The 19,718-nt window shown below is 42.9% G+C and overlaps 1 protein-coding gene across 1 annotated transcript in view; it reads left to right on the top strand.

Moving 5' to 3' along the window:
• The window catches only part of cd109 (CD109 molecule), a 19,315-nt gene extending 9,180 nt beyond the window's left edge, over positions 1–10,135 (top strand). Inside the window, exons 14-33 of the mRNA XM_061091413.1 lie at positions 1–126; positions 830–982; positions 1,558–1,647; positions 2,143–2,212; positions 2,303–2,408; positions 2,976–3,093; positions 3,198–3,311; positions 4,080–4,298; positions 5,011–5,152; positions 5,742–5,918; positions 5,999–6,080; positions 6,161–6,389; positions 6,760–6,931; positions 7,488–7,678; positions 8,027–8,182; positions 8,690–8,755; positions 8,867–9,003; positions 9,159–9,315; positions 9,393–9,495; positions 9,671–10,135. The exon at positions 1–126 is cut by the window's left edge and continues 48 nt beyond it. Coding sequence (XP_060947396.1) covers positions 1–126; positions 830–982; positions 1,558–1,647; positions 2,143–2,212; positions 2,303–2,408; positions 2,976–3,093; positions 3,198–3,311; positions 4,080–4,298; positions 5,011–5,152; positions 5,742–5,918; positions 5,999–6,080; positions 6,161–6,389; positions 6,760–6,931; positions 7,488–7,678; positions 8,027–8,182; positions 8,690–8,755; positions 8,867–9,003; positions 9,159–9,315; positions 9,393–9,495; positions 9,671–9,861 — 2,799 coding nt within the window. The 3' untranslated portion in view covers positions 9,862–10,135. The remainder of the gene's footprint in view (positions 127–829; positions 983–1,557; positions 1,648–2,142; positions 2,213–2,302; positions 2,409–2,975; positions 3,094–3,197; positions 3,312–4,079; positions 4,299–5,010; positions 5,153–5,741; positions 5,919–5,998; positions 6,081–6,160; positions 6,390–6,759; positions 6,932–7,487; positions 7,679–8,026; positions 8,183–8,689; positions 8,756–8,866; positions 9,004–9,158; positions 9,316–9,392; positions 9,496–9,670) is intronic.
• Positions 10,136–19,718: the final 9,583 nt, after the last annotated feature.

Raw genomic sequence — 19,718 nt, 5'->3', positions numbered from 1 at the left:
CTGACCCTGGTCCCTGAGATGTCCTGGTCTCCTCTGGCCTGTGTCCTGGTCTTCTGTGTCCGTCCTGACGGAGAGATCGTCAACGACGTGATGAAGCTGCAAATCAAACCAACTCTACACAACCAGGTGAAGCTTCACTGACATGAAAGGGATGTTTGAGTTCAGAGTGAGAATCTGAGAGTGTTATGGAAGTGGAAACACCGGTGAACAGAAGGTGAAACTTGGGCTTAAACTTTGAACCTCATCTAATGTCCAGACCTTCAGGAGGAATCGGATTCTAATAAAACGATTGTCGAACAAAAGACTAGAAGCAGCGATGGAGCTCAGCGAATAGCGACTCATTCACTTGAGGTTGTACAGTCGCTATTTGTCAAAGGGAAAAACTCAAACTCTCAACTCAAAATTAAACGGCTGCTGAGAGACCGAGGAAATCCGTCCATCGCAGGGAAAATCCAAAGAGTGGATTTATGATTCTCGTGTTTTGGGTTTATTTTGCCAGTTGGAACGAAGGAAAACTGTTTCTCTCATATGTTGGTAAGAAAACCTTCATCTGCCTGAAACCTGTCGGTCCCGACACATAATCTACATCCACCTTCAAAATAAAGTCCCCTCCTCCAAACCAACTCCATTGAGCATTAATGCAAATTGACTCAATATAAACAGAAGAATCGCTCGAGGTCCCAGTTCACATTAAACATATTTGAACTCTGTTTTCCCTTTTTTTTACATCCGGGCATTTTAATCTAATTTCTCAAAAGTTTGAACTTTGCTTGATATCTACAAACCGGTGAATGACGGTCTTTGATGATGTCACTGCGGTGGTTGGCAGGTTTCTCTGAGCTGGAGCGACGCGATGACGCAGCCCGGTGATGAGGTCACACTCCGGGTGGAGGTGGAGGAACCCGGCTCGCTGGTCGGGATCCTGGTGGTGGACAAGGCCACGCGGGGGGGGGGATCCGACAACGACATCACCAACATGAGGGTGAGAACTACAGTCAGTGCAGTTTACGGTTTTATTATGAAATCTATTGACGAATTGATCTTCAGTGCAGATAAACCAGGAAGGATGAAGAACTGACTTCACTCCTCATCAGACTATTTATAACACAAACAATGACAGTTTATTGTAGAAATGTACAAAATGAGTTGAATGATACAAATAATATACAATGAATTTAGTTTTTGATGGTTTGAACTGAACCAAATCTGCAGAATTTCAAAAGCACTAATGACCAATAACACCATGACAGTGCTGAGTGAAGCCCTGGTGACTTGTTGACTGGTTTTTAAAAACGTGTGTAGCTCAAGTTACACTTAGTTTACAAAGGTCCATCGTGTGGTTTCTCCAGGTTTGTCTCAGTTTACTATTTTCAAACAGTCTCCAGACGCATGACCCTCACACCCATATCGCTGCTGCACGTATGAAACCCAACCCACCGCTCCCAGTATCACTTCTGACCCAGAGCCCCGGTCAGACTGGTCCCTCACAATACCAGTCCTCTTTGTGTGTGTGTGCGTTTGTCTGCTGGAACAATGAGGATGTTGTCGCTCTCACAGGTGATGGAGGAGATTAAGGAGTTCAGCGTTTCCCCGGCTGACGCCTTCTCCAACAGATTGACAATGGGAGATCCGTACTCTGTCTTCAAGGTGGGACCTGATGTTTATATTTTGTTGGTGAAGGTTTGCACAAGTTTACATGTGGAGTGGAAATACAGGTGGAAATCATATTCAAAAAGCAAGGGTTTATAATAAAGTCTCTGCCCTGGAAAATACGTTTTCACAAAAAACTCAGGTTTTCTAACAATGTTTAAGTTCTAATGCTTTTTAAATGGTTAAATGAAAAGTTCTGTATCCAAGAATGAAAAGAAAATAATTGACAATAGCTGTTTTTTATTGATATAGTTATTAGTCTATAGTTTGTTTTATTGATTTCTTGATTTAGCTGTTTTTTTATCTTCAAGGGATTCTAGAAATGTATTAAATCATTGACAATTATAATATCACAGAAAATAGAACTGTTTAGATTAAATTAAGAGAATTACAATATGAATTCTCTCTAGTTAAAAGAATATTTGGCAAATATGTTCTTTTGCATAATAAAGTGGAAAAGTTTGTAGTGAAATGTTTCTCGTCTCTGCTCAGATTTGTGATTTCATCGCTCTGACCGACGCCAGTTTACACGAGATGAAATATCCACTGAGGCCTATATTTCGTAAGTTTTAAAATTAATGTTACTCACTTAAATATCACAACTATGACGACTTTGAGAAGCTAACATAACTGATGCTCCTCTTCTCCACAGCAGGGGAGGAAATTTACACTTTATACAACGACGACCCACCGATGCAGGATCCACGAGAACGCCTCAACTTCCCAGAGACCTGGATGTGGCTGGACACCAACGTGAGGTGGGTCCTGGGAGTTCTCTGTCTGAGCAGAGCTTCTCTTTAGCTACAGAGACTTGTGTTGAGACATTTATTACAATTAAAAGGTTAAATATCCAAAGTGGTCAACTATAAAGAACTAGTTTATCAGGCAATACGACTTTTAAACTCCTCTGAACTGCAATAACTCTACCAAACCAGCACCGTGGCATATTTGAATATTTGCACTACTGCACAACTTGCACTATTGTTGCTTTATTTTTCTCTTCATCTGTAAAGATATATATTGAGATATATATATTTTATTTTCTATTTTAAATTTCTTTTATATTCTATTTTATTCTTTTTTATACTATTTCTATTTTTATTTTATTTGTTTTGGTTGTTATTACTTGAGCATTGCTTAAAGAGAGCCTGTGACCCAAGTATTTCATTGCCAGCAACTGCTTCATGTTATCTCTGTGCATTTGACAATAAAAATCTTGAATCTTGAATCTTGAATCTTGAATCTAGTTGGGAGGAGGAGATTTAAAAGTCCAGATGTGGAGCCATTTTATTATATTAACATTACAAACTATTATTCTTCTGCAGTGACTCGAACACAAAGGAGTTGAGAGTCACGGCACCAGACAGCATCACCACCTGGGTCGCCACCGCCTTCGTCATGTCGGAGAACTTGGGACTGGGCGTGGTCCAGGAGCCGGCCGAGGTACTTCCATCCCTTCACAGCTCCGTGTTCTCTGTGTGATGAACGTCAGTCCTGTCCGCTGTGGTGTTTCCCTCTGAGACGGTTTCCATGTTGCCTTCCTGCAGCTCACGGTGTTCCAGGACTTCTTCCTGTCCTTGAATCTGCCGGCGTTCATCATCCGAGGAGAGGAGGTGCTGCTGGAGGTCGTCCTGTTCAACTACCTGCTCCAGGACCTGGAGGTCAGTGTAGCTCCGCCCACTCGGCTGGAGGAAACACTCTCTGTGCTCAGGGTTAGAGAAGGATTTGTTCTGACCTGTAAAACAGGAAATGATGAACAAGGCCAAGACAATAAAACCAAACTTCACATTTACAGGTTCCACATCTTTCTGCGCTGATTTCATCCTGTGTGCTAGTTTCAGTTTTGTATGACACTGATTGTAGAGACGTGAGGGTTTAATGCTGCTGATGATATAAACGGCTCAATCGAGAGACCAGTTTAGATTTCATATTAACATCCGTCCTGTTATGAGTGAATACATTTGAATATTCAAGTTTCTAGTTTATTCACTTTTGAACTTTGAGCCTATTATTCCCCCTGGATTTCCGTCTGTGGTTCTGAAGATTGGGATCACACGGTGGAGCTGTGTGAGATCCTGTGATTTCAGAATGTAGGTCAGTGAATACTGATGCTGGACAAACAGGACGTGTCTGATTCCATCAGTGTCAACATGTCCAAGCAGCAGGCGTCTGGTTACAGCTGCGACTCCACTGTGGATCCTCGGGTTCCAATAATCTCACCACGGAATCAACGGTTCAACACCTTCCTCTGTTTCCTCTGTTTCCTCTGTTTCCTCCGAGGAACTGATCCAAACTCAATCCTTCATAAAAGACCTCAAATCATGTTTGATTTGATATTTGGTTTCAACAACGTGCTCCTTTGTGTCCCGCCACACTTTGTACTGGGCCTAACGTGATCTGGGTGGATGCTCCCGTCTCTTTGTGGTCAGGTCACGCTGACGGTGGCGCAGAGCGACACCTTTGAGTTCGTCTTCCCGGACGTGGAGGGGCTCGCCATGCCCGGCGTCCGGCGGCTGTCCCTGGGGAGCCAGAGCGGGGGGGCCGTCCTCATTCCCATCAGGCCGCTGGTCCTCGGGGACATCCCCATCTCCGTGAAGGCCAGGTCGCACGCCGCCTCAGACCTGGTGCGCAGGACGCTGCTCGTCAAGGTGCGTGAGAAACGGGAGCTTTTTAGGAACGGACGCAGGTTAATGTGTGAACAGTTGGATTTTGATTTGCTCTCAGAACATGTGCATATTATAGCTTTTTACACCAAAGTTAGAAACAATACATCTAACTCTATTCACCAGTGGAAAAGTGTGGGAATGCTGTGGAAACCCAACACGCGGTTCAGATTCAGACTCACATTGGAAATGATATGTGGGTTTGGGTTCTGTCACGTTTGCTGATTTTAATCTTGTTTTTAACACCAATATTAAAAAAGTTTGATCAGAGAAAACTTCTCTGTTGGGCCCTGATGTGTTTAGACTGACACATGTGACCAGGGTTGTATAAAACTGTAGGTTCCTTCATGTGGGAAGTTTCAGAACTGAGATGCTCTTTCAGTCCCGAAGTTTGAGTTAAATCGGGAAAAATGTCTGATCTTTTTCTGTCTGTTCTGTTGTTAGTTTAACCTTTGACCCTCAGGTTCGTTGGCCTGGTTCTGGTCCATCATCTGGTGGATCAGATCTTCTCTCATTAGCAGAAGCAGTTTCCAACAGTCAGGGTTTCAGCGTCTTGCTCAACAAAACATCACCAGTGGGAATTGAACCCTTCACTTTGTGTTGATCATCGTCAAACATCTGCAAAACAAACCGAGGAATCTAATCTGCTGATCTTTCCCAGAAACATGACTCACCACGGCTGCTTGTGTGGTTTCAGGCCGAAGGGATCGAGCAGACCTTCTCGTCCTCGCTGCTGTTGGAGGTTTCTCCTTCGCAGACGAGCGTTTCCTCACACGTCGCCTTCACCTTCCCGGACGATCTGGTGCCGGGCAGCGAGCGAGCTGTGGTGACGGCGATCGGTACGTGAACACACACAGGACCTGAGATCTGGATCTGAGTCTCCGAGGAACTCATTTAAAACCCTGAATTGAAGCAGGACAGTTTCTACAGTCACATCCTGATGGAAGCTTTGTCAGTGGGTGGAAATTCAGCTTTAACATAGATTTATTTATATGTATATATAGTTTTTTACTTTCAATAACATTTCATACAGATTCAACTCACATTTCAGACAGAGATTTCAAACCAGAAGGAGTTAAAAACCATTTTCAAGAAAAATAGAAGAATAAAAAGAGCAGAATATAAGAGGTAAAAGGGATAAATCTGTATAGAGCAAAATAAAAGAATTCATTGAAGGTAAAACCACAATGGATGATTTAAATAAGTATGCTTCATTTCCAAAAGTGAAATGCCTCATGAACAGAAATCGTCTCGAATGGAACGAGAACACGAGATTGAATCTGAGACTCAAACAGGTCGTGAGCTGCAGATTCCTCCGAACCCAACTTTCCTCGTTATTCATCTTCTGCTGATGCCGGAATCCTTCCAAAATATTGTCAATATTGTTTTTCTCATGTCTGATTTCGTCCCGTCTCCATGGCGATGCAGGCGACATCCTCGGCCCCTCCATCAGCGGCCTGGACTCTCTGATCCGGATGCCGTACGGCTGCGGCGAGCAGAACATGATCAACTTCGCTCCGAGCATCTACGTCCTGCAGTACCTGAGCGCCACGGGCCAGGCGGACCAGGAGACCACGGCCCGGGCCACGGGCTACATGCTGTCAGGTAGAGCCCGGACCTGGAGCCAGTCTGACCTTTAACCTCTCGTAGATCAGCTTTCCTCTAACCCGACCTGCTTCCCTCAGGGTACGAGCGCGAGCTGACCTTCCAGAGGACGGACGACTCCTTCAGCGCGTTCGGAGACCGCGACTCTGCCGGAAGCACCTGGTGCGTTTACGAAGTCATTTAAAGAGTTGAACTTAGAATGTGGACAGGAAGTGACGAAGGGGGCGTGTTGTCGTCCGCAGGCTGAGCGCTCTGGTGCTGAGGTGCTTCCTGCAGGCGCGCTCCTTCATCTCCATCGACCAGCACGTGCTGCAGGGGACGGCCACCTGGCTGGTCTCCCAGCAGGGGGCCGACGGCAGCTTCCAGGAGCTGGGCCGGGTCATCCACACCGAGCTGCAGGGGGGACAGGACGGTCCCGTGTCCCTCACGGCGTACGTCCTCATCGCGCTGCTGGAGGACGACAGCGTCAAGGTCAGAGGTCATTCAGCGTTCTGTCTCTGACGGCTTCCTGTGTAGGAGGGAAGTTCATTTGTACTTTGAAAGGTTTTAAAATGAGTTTTTCTTCTTTTAGCCTTTTCAGGACAGATCTCTCTACATAGAAACTAAGGAATCTAACATATAACCATCCTTGGTCTTTGAGCTCAGTTTGAGGAACAATCGTCCTGATGTGATTTAAACGTTTGATTCGTCTCCTCTGTTTTCTCCACGGTGATCAATAAAGTTTGATCTTAATTTGCCGCCTATCAAAACACACGAGTGGAAGTCGAACAAACCGAGGTGACCTATATAATGAATCCTCCTAACCCTGTTCTCCGGTGTGTCCCTGCTCCTCGTCTGCCAGGCTCAGTACGGCAGCCAGGTGTCGGCAGCGCTGATGTTCCTGGAGACTCGTCTGTCGCTGGGCGTCGCCAGCAGCTACAGCCTCAGTCTGCTCGGCTACGCCCTCGCTCTGTCCGGCAGCGCCAGCGCCGACACGGCCGTCAGCCAGCTGATTGGACGAGCCCAGATGACCGGTACGACATCACAGTGTGAAACCTCAGGGAGAACCAATGAAATGAGAGGATCTGTCATGTCTGCATCAAAAAGATCTATTGTTAGAAACTATCCTAGTGATGTTTTCACTAGTGTCTCATCTAAAGTGAACGACTTGTTTACTTGATACCAATTGGTCCTTTATATTTAAATACTTTATATTTAATCACTTTGTATTTAATTACTTTAGCATGTCCTCTCTACGGAGGCAGACATGTTTTTCACAGTAGCTCAGACTGGACAAACTAAACCTTTTGAGTTTTATGAACGACTGAAGCTGCAACATAACAGTTCACCACTAGATGTCACTAAATCCTACACACTGAACTTTTAAACCTGCACCTTCAGCCGGGATGCCATTAGCTTAGCATAAAGACTGTAAGTGGATGGAAAGGGCTAGCCTGGCTCTATGCAAAGTTTCAGTTCATCTCACTATTATATTGTTAATTCTGCAAACAATCACTCTTCTCTGTCTCTGAGAGTTTCAGTGACCGAGCTTTCCATCAGAATGTGACGTGTCCCTCTCTCTGTGGTCAGACGGCGTCCCGGTGTGGTCGTCCCCGGACGTCGGCCTGTCGGCGTCCTGGCAGCCGCGATGTAGCGACATCGAGATGGCGGCCTACCTGGTGCTGACTCTGCACAAACTGGGTCGCGTGCAGGAGGGCGTCGGCCTCCTCAAGTGGCTCAGCCGCCAGCGGAACCACGGCGGAGGATTCGGAAGCACTCAGGTCTGAGGAATGATAACTGACTTACAGGAAAGATCTGGTGATTTATAGGTCAAAGGTCAGAATGACGTGTGGACCAGATGTGCTGAGGTCGTTGCTTTCAGCTCCAGCACCTGTCGGTTCATTTCTTTTTCAAAAATGGATTCAAATTAGTCTTAAAGGGAAAAAAATCCACTTATATCATCAGACTCCAGTGAACCTGAAGGATGGAGATAAATCTAAATGGTTCTAAGACTAATAATTACTTTCAGGTGCCAAATGCAAATTAACCATTTATTCTAAAATATAAATCTATTTTCTCTGTAGTGTTTTTACTGCTGCTGTCTCTTGACTCCTCTTCCCGTCTCTCAGGACACGATTGTGGCGCTCCAGGCGTTGTCCACCATCGCAGCGTCCGGCGGCTCGGACGACCTCGACCTCGCCGTCCGAGTGACCACGGGGTCGGGCGCCGCCGTCGCCTCGTTCCACATCCACCAGAGCAACTACATGCTGCTGCAGAGCCAGCAGGTACACCAGGGCGGGTCACACTGAGCCGGTTACACACTGGACTCTTTCACAAGGGGACGAGAGAAGCCGGGGTTTTTTATTTTTTGATCACATTAGCCCTAACCCTAACCCTTGTGTCCAGAGGGGGGCGCCAGACAAAGATAAGAGGTTGTTCCTTGTGGAAGCAAAATGTTGAACTAATTAAAAATAACTGCTGATGTTTCTCTTCATTTGACCGTAAACTCTAAACTGTCTTTCAGGAGAAAATTTATGTTAAAGCTCATTGTAATTAATCAGGACTTTGAATATCATCATAGTTCAATAGAACCAGACGAGGTCAAACACAGGTCGTCTCTATCACCTGCTGCAAATGATATTAAACTGGTTTTACTTTTATTTAAAGTCTCAGTCAACAAAATTCACCATTTAATGTTTAAACCTGATTCTCATCTTAAAACTCTGTGAGCTACATTTGACAAACGGGAAAGAACTGAATGAAGGACTGAATCTTGTCTCCTGTGATTCCAGCTGCAGCCACAGGGGGCGCTGCTGCTGAACGTGACGGCCGAGGGAACGGGACTCGCTCTGGTTCAGGTACAGAGACCAACTTTACCTCCGAGTATGAACCTGTAGATGTTTTTCTCTTTTAGCTTGACACTTTTCCAACCCTTATTGTGTGAATGACTTCCTGTCTCGTCCCCTCAGCTCAACGTGTTTTACAACATCAGGAGTGAGAAGCTGATGAGGAGGAGACGAGAGGTCGACCTGCACGAGGCCTTTCATCTGCACACGGATCTGAGGGACGTGGACGCCACGTCATCGCACCTGGAAATCTGCAGCAGGTGAGCGGCTCGGCAACTAATTTATATAATTTATCCTTTAGCTGTATGTTGAATAAAATCTTAAAAAGAGTATTCGAACATAAGAACTGTGACTGAAACGAATCGTCCACGAGGGAGAAGCAGCTGTTGAGTGTTTGTGGCTCCGCCCCCTTCAGCCTGTCGGAGCATGTGGGTCTGAGCGCCACGGGCATGGCGATCCTGGAGGTGGGGCTTCTGAGCGGCTTCACCGTGGCACCGGGCGCCATCAGGACTGATGAGGTCATCAGGGCGGTGGAGATGCAGCCGGGGAAACTCATCTTGTACCTGGACTCGGTTCGTGTCAACACACAATCCATCAGAGACTCACTGTTCAGCTTCACACACAAGTTAGAAGTTTAACGTGTTTCCAGGTGACGACGGACGAGATGTGCGTCCAGATCCCGATGGACGTGGAATTTAAAGTCGCCAAAGTGCAGGAGGCGACTGTTTCCATCTACGATTATTATGAACCAAGTAAGAACTATTTCAAAGTTTTCATTTGTGGATAACAATCGAGCTAACAATCCGTCCCTGCTTTGTCGAGATGTTCACACACACACACACACACACACACACACACACACACACTGAGGTGCAGAGGCTAGTCAATCTACACAAAGGCCTAAAGATGGAACCGTGTCTCTTCCAGGACGGAGGACAGTGAGGACCTACATGTCTGAGAAGAGGAGCACCATGTCCTCCTGCTCCTTCTGTGGAGACGACTGCAGCGATTGCCGCTCGGACGATCATCCCCAAGTCAGTTCGGCGTCGAGCAGAAGCAACAACTTCCTGTCGCTCACGCTCCCGGCGGCTCTGCTCGCCATCCTCCTCAGCCTGTGAAGAGTCAGATCAGGTTCAGATGATAGAATGTGTCGGGCTCAGCTTCGTGTGACATGACTTGTTATTCTCCCTTTACTCAAATGTGTCCTTAGTTTGTTTTTATATTCATGTGCAGTTGAAGTGTAACGTCAAAATGATCACATGACATATATTTGCATTATGTTAGAAGTAGGTGTGGCTTCTACAAGTCTCCAGGTTTTAATCACGTGTCCCTGTGTATTTTAAATGGATAAATATTTGTCAATTCAAATATAGTAACTTTTTAACCTTTTAATTTGTCTCGTTTTCTTTAAAACACTTTCAAACTGTTTGACTCGACCAGTGTTCACTCGTTCTATCGCTCTGGAATCCTTGTCTAGTTTACAGCAAAAGGTTGCCGGACAAACGCCGACTCGTCGTTACAAGTCAAAACGTTTGCTTCTCCGATGTCGCAACAGATTAAACTAACCGGTCTGGTGTCTTTGCTTCAGAGTTTCTTCTCCGTCTCTTCTCTTTTCTTCTCGTGTGTACGTCTGTGTGCTTGAAGCTCAGATCACAGATGGTGTTTACGTCAGTGAATTACACGGCCCCACCTGTAGGGGGAGCCAGAGTACAGGCTTCTTTAGTTTGAGCTGCTGCCTCCTCAGCTGGAGACTGTCGGCTCTGAGATCCTGAGGAACTCAACCGGTCACAGCCTGATAGTGACTGTAGCATAACAACCTACTCAAGATTCAAGATTCAAGATTCAAGATTCAAGATTCAAGATTCAAGATTCAAGATTTTTATTATCAAATGCATAACATTAATATTAAGCCGTCGCTGGCAATGAAATGCCAGTCACAGGCTCTCTTCTAGCAATGCTCAAGTAAAAAATAAAAATAAAATAGAAATAGTATAAAATAGAATAAAATGTTTATATCTAAAAAAAAAATATATATACAGCTCAAGCTCAGGACAAATAGAGCAACAATAGTTCAATTGACTCAAGTCATTTCCCTGGGGGGGGGGGGGTCCTGGCCCCCGGGTGGAGAACCAGCCGGGACGGAGCCAACGTCGAAGGTAAGTCTGCACCGAACAATCAATTTGAAATATTTACTCTGTGGACGTTAGGTCTCTTGAATCGAACTGTGGCCGTGACGAGAGAAACGTCCGAACACGAGTCGGAGCACGAGCTCGTGAATCTTTCCTCCGAAGCCGATCTGTTGAGTCATGGCGAAGCCGATCTGCTGAGTCATGGCGAAGCCGATCTGCTGAGTCATGGTGAAGCAGCTGCGATAAATCCCTGCGACTAAGTGATGGAAGCGTAAACGTTAACGGCGCTACGTCATAACTTCAAAGATCCGGCGATGATGCACAGATTGAACTCTCAAACAGCCGGGGATATCCGACCCGCATGTGGAGGGGGGGGGGGTCCGTGCCCCCCCGACCCTCTGGCTTTTATGGCCTCAAGCGCTCGGCCTCCTTGCTGCTGACCTGCAGGTCACCTCTGAGGAGACGTGCACACAAGTACAGTGCGAGTGTTGGATTTCAGTCTGTACATGGCCTGATGTGGGGGGGGGGTCTCCACTTCCTCCTCCTTTAGGAATGAAGCCAGAATATCTCAGATAGAACAGACCTGTGGCAGAGTGAGGGAGTGGAGGCCCCGCCCCTGCAGGTCCTCCTCCAATCACAAGTCAGTCTCAGCTGTCAATCAAGACGTCTAAACCTGTTTTTATATAATTAAATAACTAATTAAAACCAAACTTATTAGAAACATGAACAACACCAGTGTGATAAGAACTGAGCAGAAACAATATTTCTGATTGGCTCTTTGATTTATTTTCTTCAATTCTGAGCAGGCTGCCGCTAAGAGAATGGAAACCGTAGCCAGGCATAAAGAGAAATAAATGAGTTGCTTAATAGGAGCCTAAAGCAGCAAATTAAAAAGGCACAATCCCTCTTTTTGGTTTTAAGGGCCTGCGTGAGCGTCTTATCTCTCCATGGGACTTAATGGAAGAGGAGCTGACAAGACACATTGGGCTAATGAGTAATCACACAAGAGTTTGCTAGAATTCATGAATTAACTTCAGGAGATACGAATCCAAAGCCTCCTTCAGGATGATCGGCCTGAAAGAAAAGACGGAGACACTGTGGACGACGACGCTGGGTTTTGACAAACAGCCCAAAATGCTGGGTAGATGTTAATAGATCAGAATATGTGACGCTACGAAGCACCACCTTGATTAAATTAATAGAATGAAAAATGAAATCAAATATAAAATATAAAAAGTAATTGACGACACAGTGAATCTAATGATGTGGGTAAATATAAAGTTGGATCTCAGGTTCTTGAAGTAAAGACCTGAATCTGCAAAGCAGTTATATCTATCCAAAATTAACTGACATTTTTATTTTATTTAACTCATTGTTTACTCCCGTTAATCTTCATGAAAAAGCGGAACCCAACATCAAGTCAAGTTGAATTTCGGAAAGACCATTAACTTAAAGGGGTCATGACTGAAGCAAGAGACAGAAACTCCTGTTACTAAATAAACTGGTCAAATCATCATTATCAGTCATTATAAATAAAAGAGGTTTTCATCAACAGAGAAGAAAAACTTATTTTAAAACCACATCAAACTAATAACTATTAATTCATTATTTTGACCTCCCACAATTGGTAGATAACATTTAAAAAAAGATGGCCAGAGAAAGTTGTGTCATATTGAAAGAAAAACACAAAGAGAGGAAAAAGCCAATATTTTTTTATGTTTTAATTTAACTATTACAACCTTGTGCTGTGTTTAAATAGTAATAACAAATAAAATAATAATAATAAAAATAATAAAATCAACTTTATTTTTATACCACATAAGTAAGTTATAACGTGATTCACAAGAGGAAAAACTACAAAAAAAACAAACAAATTATTTAATTTAATTACATTTTAAAAAGATTATAAATCCTGTGTACTAACTAGCATGTTAAATTTGGTTGTTTTTTATTTGAAATTTGAAAAAGACATCATCAGTTACAACTCAGGTTCTGTTAATTCCTATGGTTCATACCCGAATGTGTATTTTGCCAAACAAACCTCTGGGTGTCAGCAAAGCATTTTATATTCAAGACAAGGCGAAGCGAAGACCAAATGAAGAGAACTCGCACAAATCAACACAGAATATAAACAGCACTGAAATACGTAATAACTATAATGTGAACTCACAAATACCATCTGACTTCAAAAGAAAACTAAAGCTCTTATTTCCTTAATATTCAGAGTGACAGAAGTGTTTTGCATCAGTGGGATATGGGTGAACTTTTCAGCTTATATTATCTGTACAATCTATGACCGGGAGAACCTGATGATTGTTTACCCCCTGCTGCTCTTTCTCTGCTGGATGAAGAGCTGCTATCCTTAGGTAAGGTGCAGTTTAATTTACTTTTATTCGCAGTGTGTTTTCATGACAGCATTAATCAACACGTAGATGCAACATGTTTTTACATATTTTTTCCTTTACATATGTTTGTTTGCAGGCGTTTGTTTGTAAGTAAATCAATTAAATGTTAGCCCTAACCCTAACCCAATTCCAATTATTCATGTCAAATATTTCTAACTATTCATATTTTGCATTGCCATGTTTCCAGGATCCCAGTCAGGATGTGCATCTCTTTGACACAACTTCGCCCTCTGGTCCTACCTTATCTACATATTCACTTTTTCCAGATGGCTTCTCTGCAGCTGCAGCCCCATTGAACCCTACTAAGTTTTCTACAACTGCCTCCACGTTAAGCTTCCCTGGCCCTGTGTTGCCGACTCCTCCGGTTTTTACCGAATCTTTCTCAACGACATCGGTCTTATTCCCGCAGCGCCTCAGTTCAGGATTGACCACCTTAGCCCAGACTCAATCATTAAGCATGGCCTTGCCCGCTGCCTCAGCCCCACACGTCATTCCGCAGCAGTTCTCCACTTCACTCAGTGACTCTCCTTCGACCTTTGTCAATAACAACCTGCAAGACCTGGCCTTGCTGGATCTGGGAAGTCCAAAAAAGTGAGTAGTATTTGAACCATGAGGTAGAAGCAGCGAGGGAATATGGATCAGCACCAAGCTGTCCATGTGTATCTCTTACTATCTTGGATGATGAATCTTGATTTTAAAAAAACTTAAAGCACTAAAAGGGACTTAGATGCGATACAGTGATTTCTCTGGTGCATGCCACTTACAAGAGTGGGCCTCAGTAGAGCACATATACAGTCCCCTTAAATTCAATAAAGCGGCACCAAATCGCAGCCGATCATCGATATCAGTCCTCCACAAATTATTTTTTTTCATTCAGATCTCTGCATTATTTCTTGAGAAATTCACAAATATTTCACACCCTTTCTCATTATGTGGGAAAAAGATCCTTGATCCAGATCAAAATTTTAATCCTAAACCTCACTGCACAATATTTGTTGTAATTCTTTTGTTAATACAGGTAAGCAATATATATTTCTATCATTATATGATTCAATGTATATATACTATAATGTCTTTCTCTTTGTGAATTATCCACACAGTACACCTGGTATGATGGACTTTGGCAGCTTACTGGTGAAGAGTGAGGATCTGTGTGCTCCTGCTCCTCTGTCTTTCAGTGCTGGTGTCTCCTCCACAACATCTGCCTTACCCAGTGTTGGGAAGGATACTTTCAAAACGTATTTCCTTACAGAATACAGAATACATGCCCAAAAATGTAATCTGTAACGTATTCCATGTGTAAGCTTCATCTTGTTGCATGTAAATCAACATCATTTAAAAAGTCTCTCAACTCAAACCTGGAAGTATCAAGCTGCAGTATCTACATCACAGCATGAAACACTAACATGTCTATAACAGCCGGTTCATCAAGCTAAACGTACGATATCTATATGAAGATATACCATCTTATGATTATTATTATTACTTAAACATTGCAGCAGTAACTTAACCTACATTACATTTCATTTCATTTCATTTAGCTGATGTTTTTATCCAAAGCAATTTACAATAAGAGCATCAACCATGAGGTACAAACCCAGAACAGGAAGAATCAAGAAAGTAAAATTTTCTTACAAATACCACGTCACCATTGTAATGTATAAGAATAACAGCTAGATCAGAAGAACATGAAGATACAGGATAAAATATTCCAGCTTTTGGACGACAAACTTCAAGAATCAATAAAATGGCTGAAAACTGGTTAAATCCAGTCCACGCGATAAAAGTGACTTTTTATATCAAACTTTACAGACAGTCGGGCCTTGGCAGAGGTTTAAACTAAATCAAAGTTTCATCTGGGAATGTTCCCACCTTTGTGTCTTTTCTATCTAATGAGAATCACATTATTACGAGTGACTTTGTTTTCACAGAAGAAAGTTTTAGCAAATGATTCCTATTATAAAAAAATCGATGTCAAATGTGACTCTACTATTGTATGATTGTGACGTTCTCATAGAGGCTGCTGGGATCAGCTGAGGGTCCAGTAGAAGAGGAGGGAGCTTCCACAGTGCTGAAGGCCACTGCAACATCACCACCCTGGATCTGTAGGATACACAATCAATCAATCAATCAATCAATCAATCAATCAATCAATCAATCAATCAATCAGTCAATCAATCATCTGTATAGCACCTTTCATCAGGTTAGTGTAGTTCAATGTGCTTCACAGAACACAACAAATACAAATGTAGAGGAGGAAGTATGATAAAAATGGGTTTTAAAAAAAAAGACACAACAGAATGTATTACACCGCAGGTCAGGATGTAGCACGGTTACCATAGTGACCGAGAGACATCACAATGCAAAAAGTTATTAAAAAGTCAAATAACCTAATGCAGTGCTAACAAAACCATCACAGCATAACAACATGTATTAAAACACAAAGAAACATCCAGAACTTTAACTTTCACATTAAAACTTTAGAGCTTATGATGACATCATTATTTCATGGTGATATTACAAGATAAATAAAAACTGGGCGGAGGTATAAACTCTATAAGTGACATGTTAGTTTCATCTGTGAATGTTCCCACCTTGTTTCTTCTGCATCTGATGAGAATCACAACCAATGTTACGATTGATGCAAAACCCACAACCAGACGAATGTACCACCACCAATCTGTGAACAGAATGACCAGAGCTTTAGTTTCCTGTTCAGTCCAACTTCCTGTATTTACACATGTTGTTAACATTAAATCCATCAACACGCAGCAGCACAGAGATGAATGAGAGGTGCAGTGAATATTCAGTACCTGTTGTCATCTCTTTGTTTCCTGGAGCTGGTTCGTTCTTTCCTTCTTCAGAAAAAGAAATGTATTAACAAATGGAATTTATTGGATCAGGAGCAGTTCATCGTGTTCTGTGTTTTCTCACCTGATGACGGAGGGATGAAGGAAAACTTTTCCTCTTTGTCACCATCCTTCACTTTACATGTTAATGAGCTATAGTTCTTCATCTTGTGATCAAAATGGGATTTTGAGAAGCTCACATTGGCCGAGCAGGAAGACTGTGATGTCTTCAGGTCTTTGTTGTTTTCAGTCACATCCATATTCATAAACAGCCACTTCACTTCACTGCAGGTTCCAGATGTCGACAGAGAGCAGCTCAACGTCACCTCATCAGTTCTCTTCTGCTCAGTCACTGGTGATGATGGAGATATTGTGAGAGAAAGATAACATGAGTGAAACTATGTCCATCAGAATGATCAGAATGATCATCATGTTTTTATGAAGAGACTCTTTTACTCACCGTTGACAACAGAGAGAAAAACCCAATGACGTTTATCTGTTTGTGTTGTCTGGTCAAACTGACTGCAGATGTATTCACCAGCATCTTCAGCTGTGACCTCCCTAATAACCAGAGAACAGTTTGCAGCAAGAGGTAGTCTGTCTGCTTTAGATTTGGAAATCACAGATGTGTCGAGCTGCCTGTTTACAAACAGGTTTCCTGTTCCAGTCCCCGGTGAATCAATGAAGAACCAGTTAGTAGCTCCACAGTTCACATGATCATCTCTCATCTTGTCACAAGGCAAAGTGACTTCAGCTCCAGCTCTGATGATGATGTCGGAATATTGGACAGCGAGCTCTGTGGAGGAAATGAGAGAGAGACAGCAACAATTAAACTAAACCAAGAAAAAGACTCATATTTTCATACACTTCTGAATGTGAGGATTCTTTTAGACATAACTTTGTAAATTAAGACAAAATGGAGCTTGACTGACAAGATAAACCTGAAAAACATCAACTACAGTTTTCTCCCTGCATTTGAACGCCTCAGCCAACCAGTCCAGTTCCAGACTACGTACTTTTGTCTCCAGACTCATGAGCAGGGGCGGTTCTACATGTAATTGCGCCCCGGGCGAGACCCCCTCCAAGCGCACGGGCCAAGTTTAACATGTGTATTTACATAAAATACACATGAACATTAAATTCACATTACTTTCAGGAATTTCTGACATTTTCCAAACAACTTTTTGTGACATTTGCCACTTTTTTCAAAGAATAGTGCAATAACTTTGCTTAAATTCAACTTAATTGAAGTTCTTTTGGTGACATTTATCACTACATTCCTCCATCGGTCTGTACTCTTTCAAAAATAGAGACAAAATAAATTAAATTATTATCAGTTTGTTACAACGATGATAAAGCTCAACCAAAAAGAACACATGCATGTGACTGGAATGTAATGTTTCTAAGAGTCTTGTTAATTCGTTGGGTCTCATACTGTCAGCTGCCAGAGTTTCAGACCTAAGATCCACACTGGTCTCTCCTCATGTCCTCCTTCATTCACTGTGAACCAAGAGCAGGACAGGCTTCATCCTACTTTCTTTTCAACTTGGTGTTTGAACTCTGTGTCTTGTTTGTCACTGACCGGCTGCTTCACGGGAACGAGCTCTGATCTCACTGTGTCTCTCTGAGCGAATGAGTGGGGGCGGCTGCCCGCTTCGCCCGTGCCCAAAACCGCTCCTGCTCATGAGGTCACTCTGACACTTGATCACTGAAATCGAATCCGTTAAGTTTTCATTGGAGGAGACAACTGGTCAGAATCTGAAGAAATTCAGACTTGAGATGTGCGAGAGGCCAAAAACCTGAAACCTTGACCTTTAACCACCAAATCTAACCAGTTAAACTGTGAGTTAATGGGCAGATCAAAATATGAGGAATCATCCAGTACACAAATATACACAACTACAATATCAGAGTACTCATAAGTATCAGTCCCCTGAATGAGCCAGACTTGTGCCACAACACATCAGTGAAACTCTTCACTTTTAAAAGCAAACACAAACAATCTGGTGTTATTCTTATTATTCACACTGGTAAAGTTGTGTAAGTGTATTTATTCTCACCTGTAAACGGAATCAGCAGCAGTAGCAGATGTAAAGACATTTTAATCCGTTTGATTTCATCCATTCTTCTTCTTTCTCTCCTCTGCTTCTCGGTTCTTAGTAAAAAGTGCAATGTGGCGTTTACTTCCTGTTGATCACTTCCCCTCAGTGACACGTCTCCTCTGTGGTCATGTGCTAGTTGCATGTAGAGAAAATATCCATCAGCACCGACTTTCCCCCGTCGACCAGAGACTGTGTGAATATGTTACGATGAACTAATGAGCAGCAGGAGACTTTTAGATTCAGACACTTGTCATCATTCACATGAGTGATGCAAACATCAGGAGATTCAGTCCAAATAAAGGACGACACACGTCACCTCTGGAGCAGCTTCACATCTGGACTTTTATATTTTACAGGTGGTCGAGATGGAATTTCTGTCTCATGTTTATTGTTTTAATCCTTTGTTAAAAAAACAATAACAAATTGCAAACTTATCTTGATGTTATAAAAAATGAATATTTGATGATAGATTTCACCTCTAATTCGAAGGATCTAAGAAGTCCCTGTGACTCCGTTCATACCGAGGCGGGCCCGAGTGCGGATGCGCGAGCGGAACTGACGTAAACAAAGTTTTTGTAAACATCCGGGCCCTTTAACGCCAAGCTGCGTCATAAACATGGAGGGATTGGAAGACGACGATCTTATCTTCCTTCTGTCAGGTAAGTCGTTTACTGTTTTTAAAGATTGTTACGATCTAGGTTCACAGTCCGAGTGCTGAGACAGCGAAGGCGGAGTCCGTCGATACACACAATGGACGCTATTCATCAGCTAATATTCCATTGTTTTGCCACAGGCCCACGGTGGCCTGTGTTACCTGGGATGTGAATAAATGATTGGTGAAACTAGTTCAAGACGCTTAGCTCATCATTGATTCTATTTAATTTGATTTTGTTTTCTCAAATTAAGGATGGTTTATGATTTAACTTTGATTTATGAATGCTTTAGATTAATAAAGAGTGTATTTGTCTACCATTACTCCACAATAACAGATCAATTTGGTTTCATGTATAGTGTAACTGTCAGCTAAACCAGCCAGTTTATGCAGACTGTTGTATTCTTTTATGTAAGGGTTGGGCTTATTCTGTTCTTATGTTCAACTAAGGTTTGGGTCATTTTCAGTTTTATTTTGTTGTCTTTTACATGTAGCGACTCCCCTCGTATTAATTAATACCTGCAGCAAAGGAGGGGACGGTTTTAAGCCAGATGTGAAAATAAAAGAGCCGTGTACATCAGTTGAAGAGACTCAGCGTTTGTATGGAGAAGCGGGGGGCCGTTACATATAGTATGCAATATGACAATAATGTTTTCATGTTATGGAGTCGCGATTCATTTAATAAAACAATTGCTATGTTCTTTTTTTAATCAAGCAGGATCCAAGTGAAGCTACAGGAGTTTCATTAACGTCAATAACTTGGACCGAACAGTTTGTTTTGCTTGATGAAGAGGAGGAAGGGCAGCCTGGAGAGAACGAGGAGCCGGGTTGAGCCCAC

Source organism: Limanda limanda, chromosome 18 (genome assembly GCF_963576545.1).
Source record: "Limanda limanda chromosome 18, fLimLim1.1, whole genome shotgun sequence".
Classification (NCBI taxonomy): Eukaryota; Metazoa; Chordata; class Actinopteri; order Pleuronectiformes; family Pleuronectidae; genus Limanda; species Limanda limanda.
Note: the sequence above shows the minus strand (reverse complement) of the source record. Positions and strands in the feature narration are given on the sequence as shown.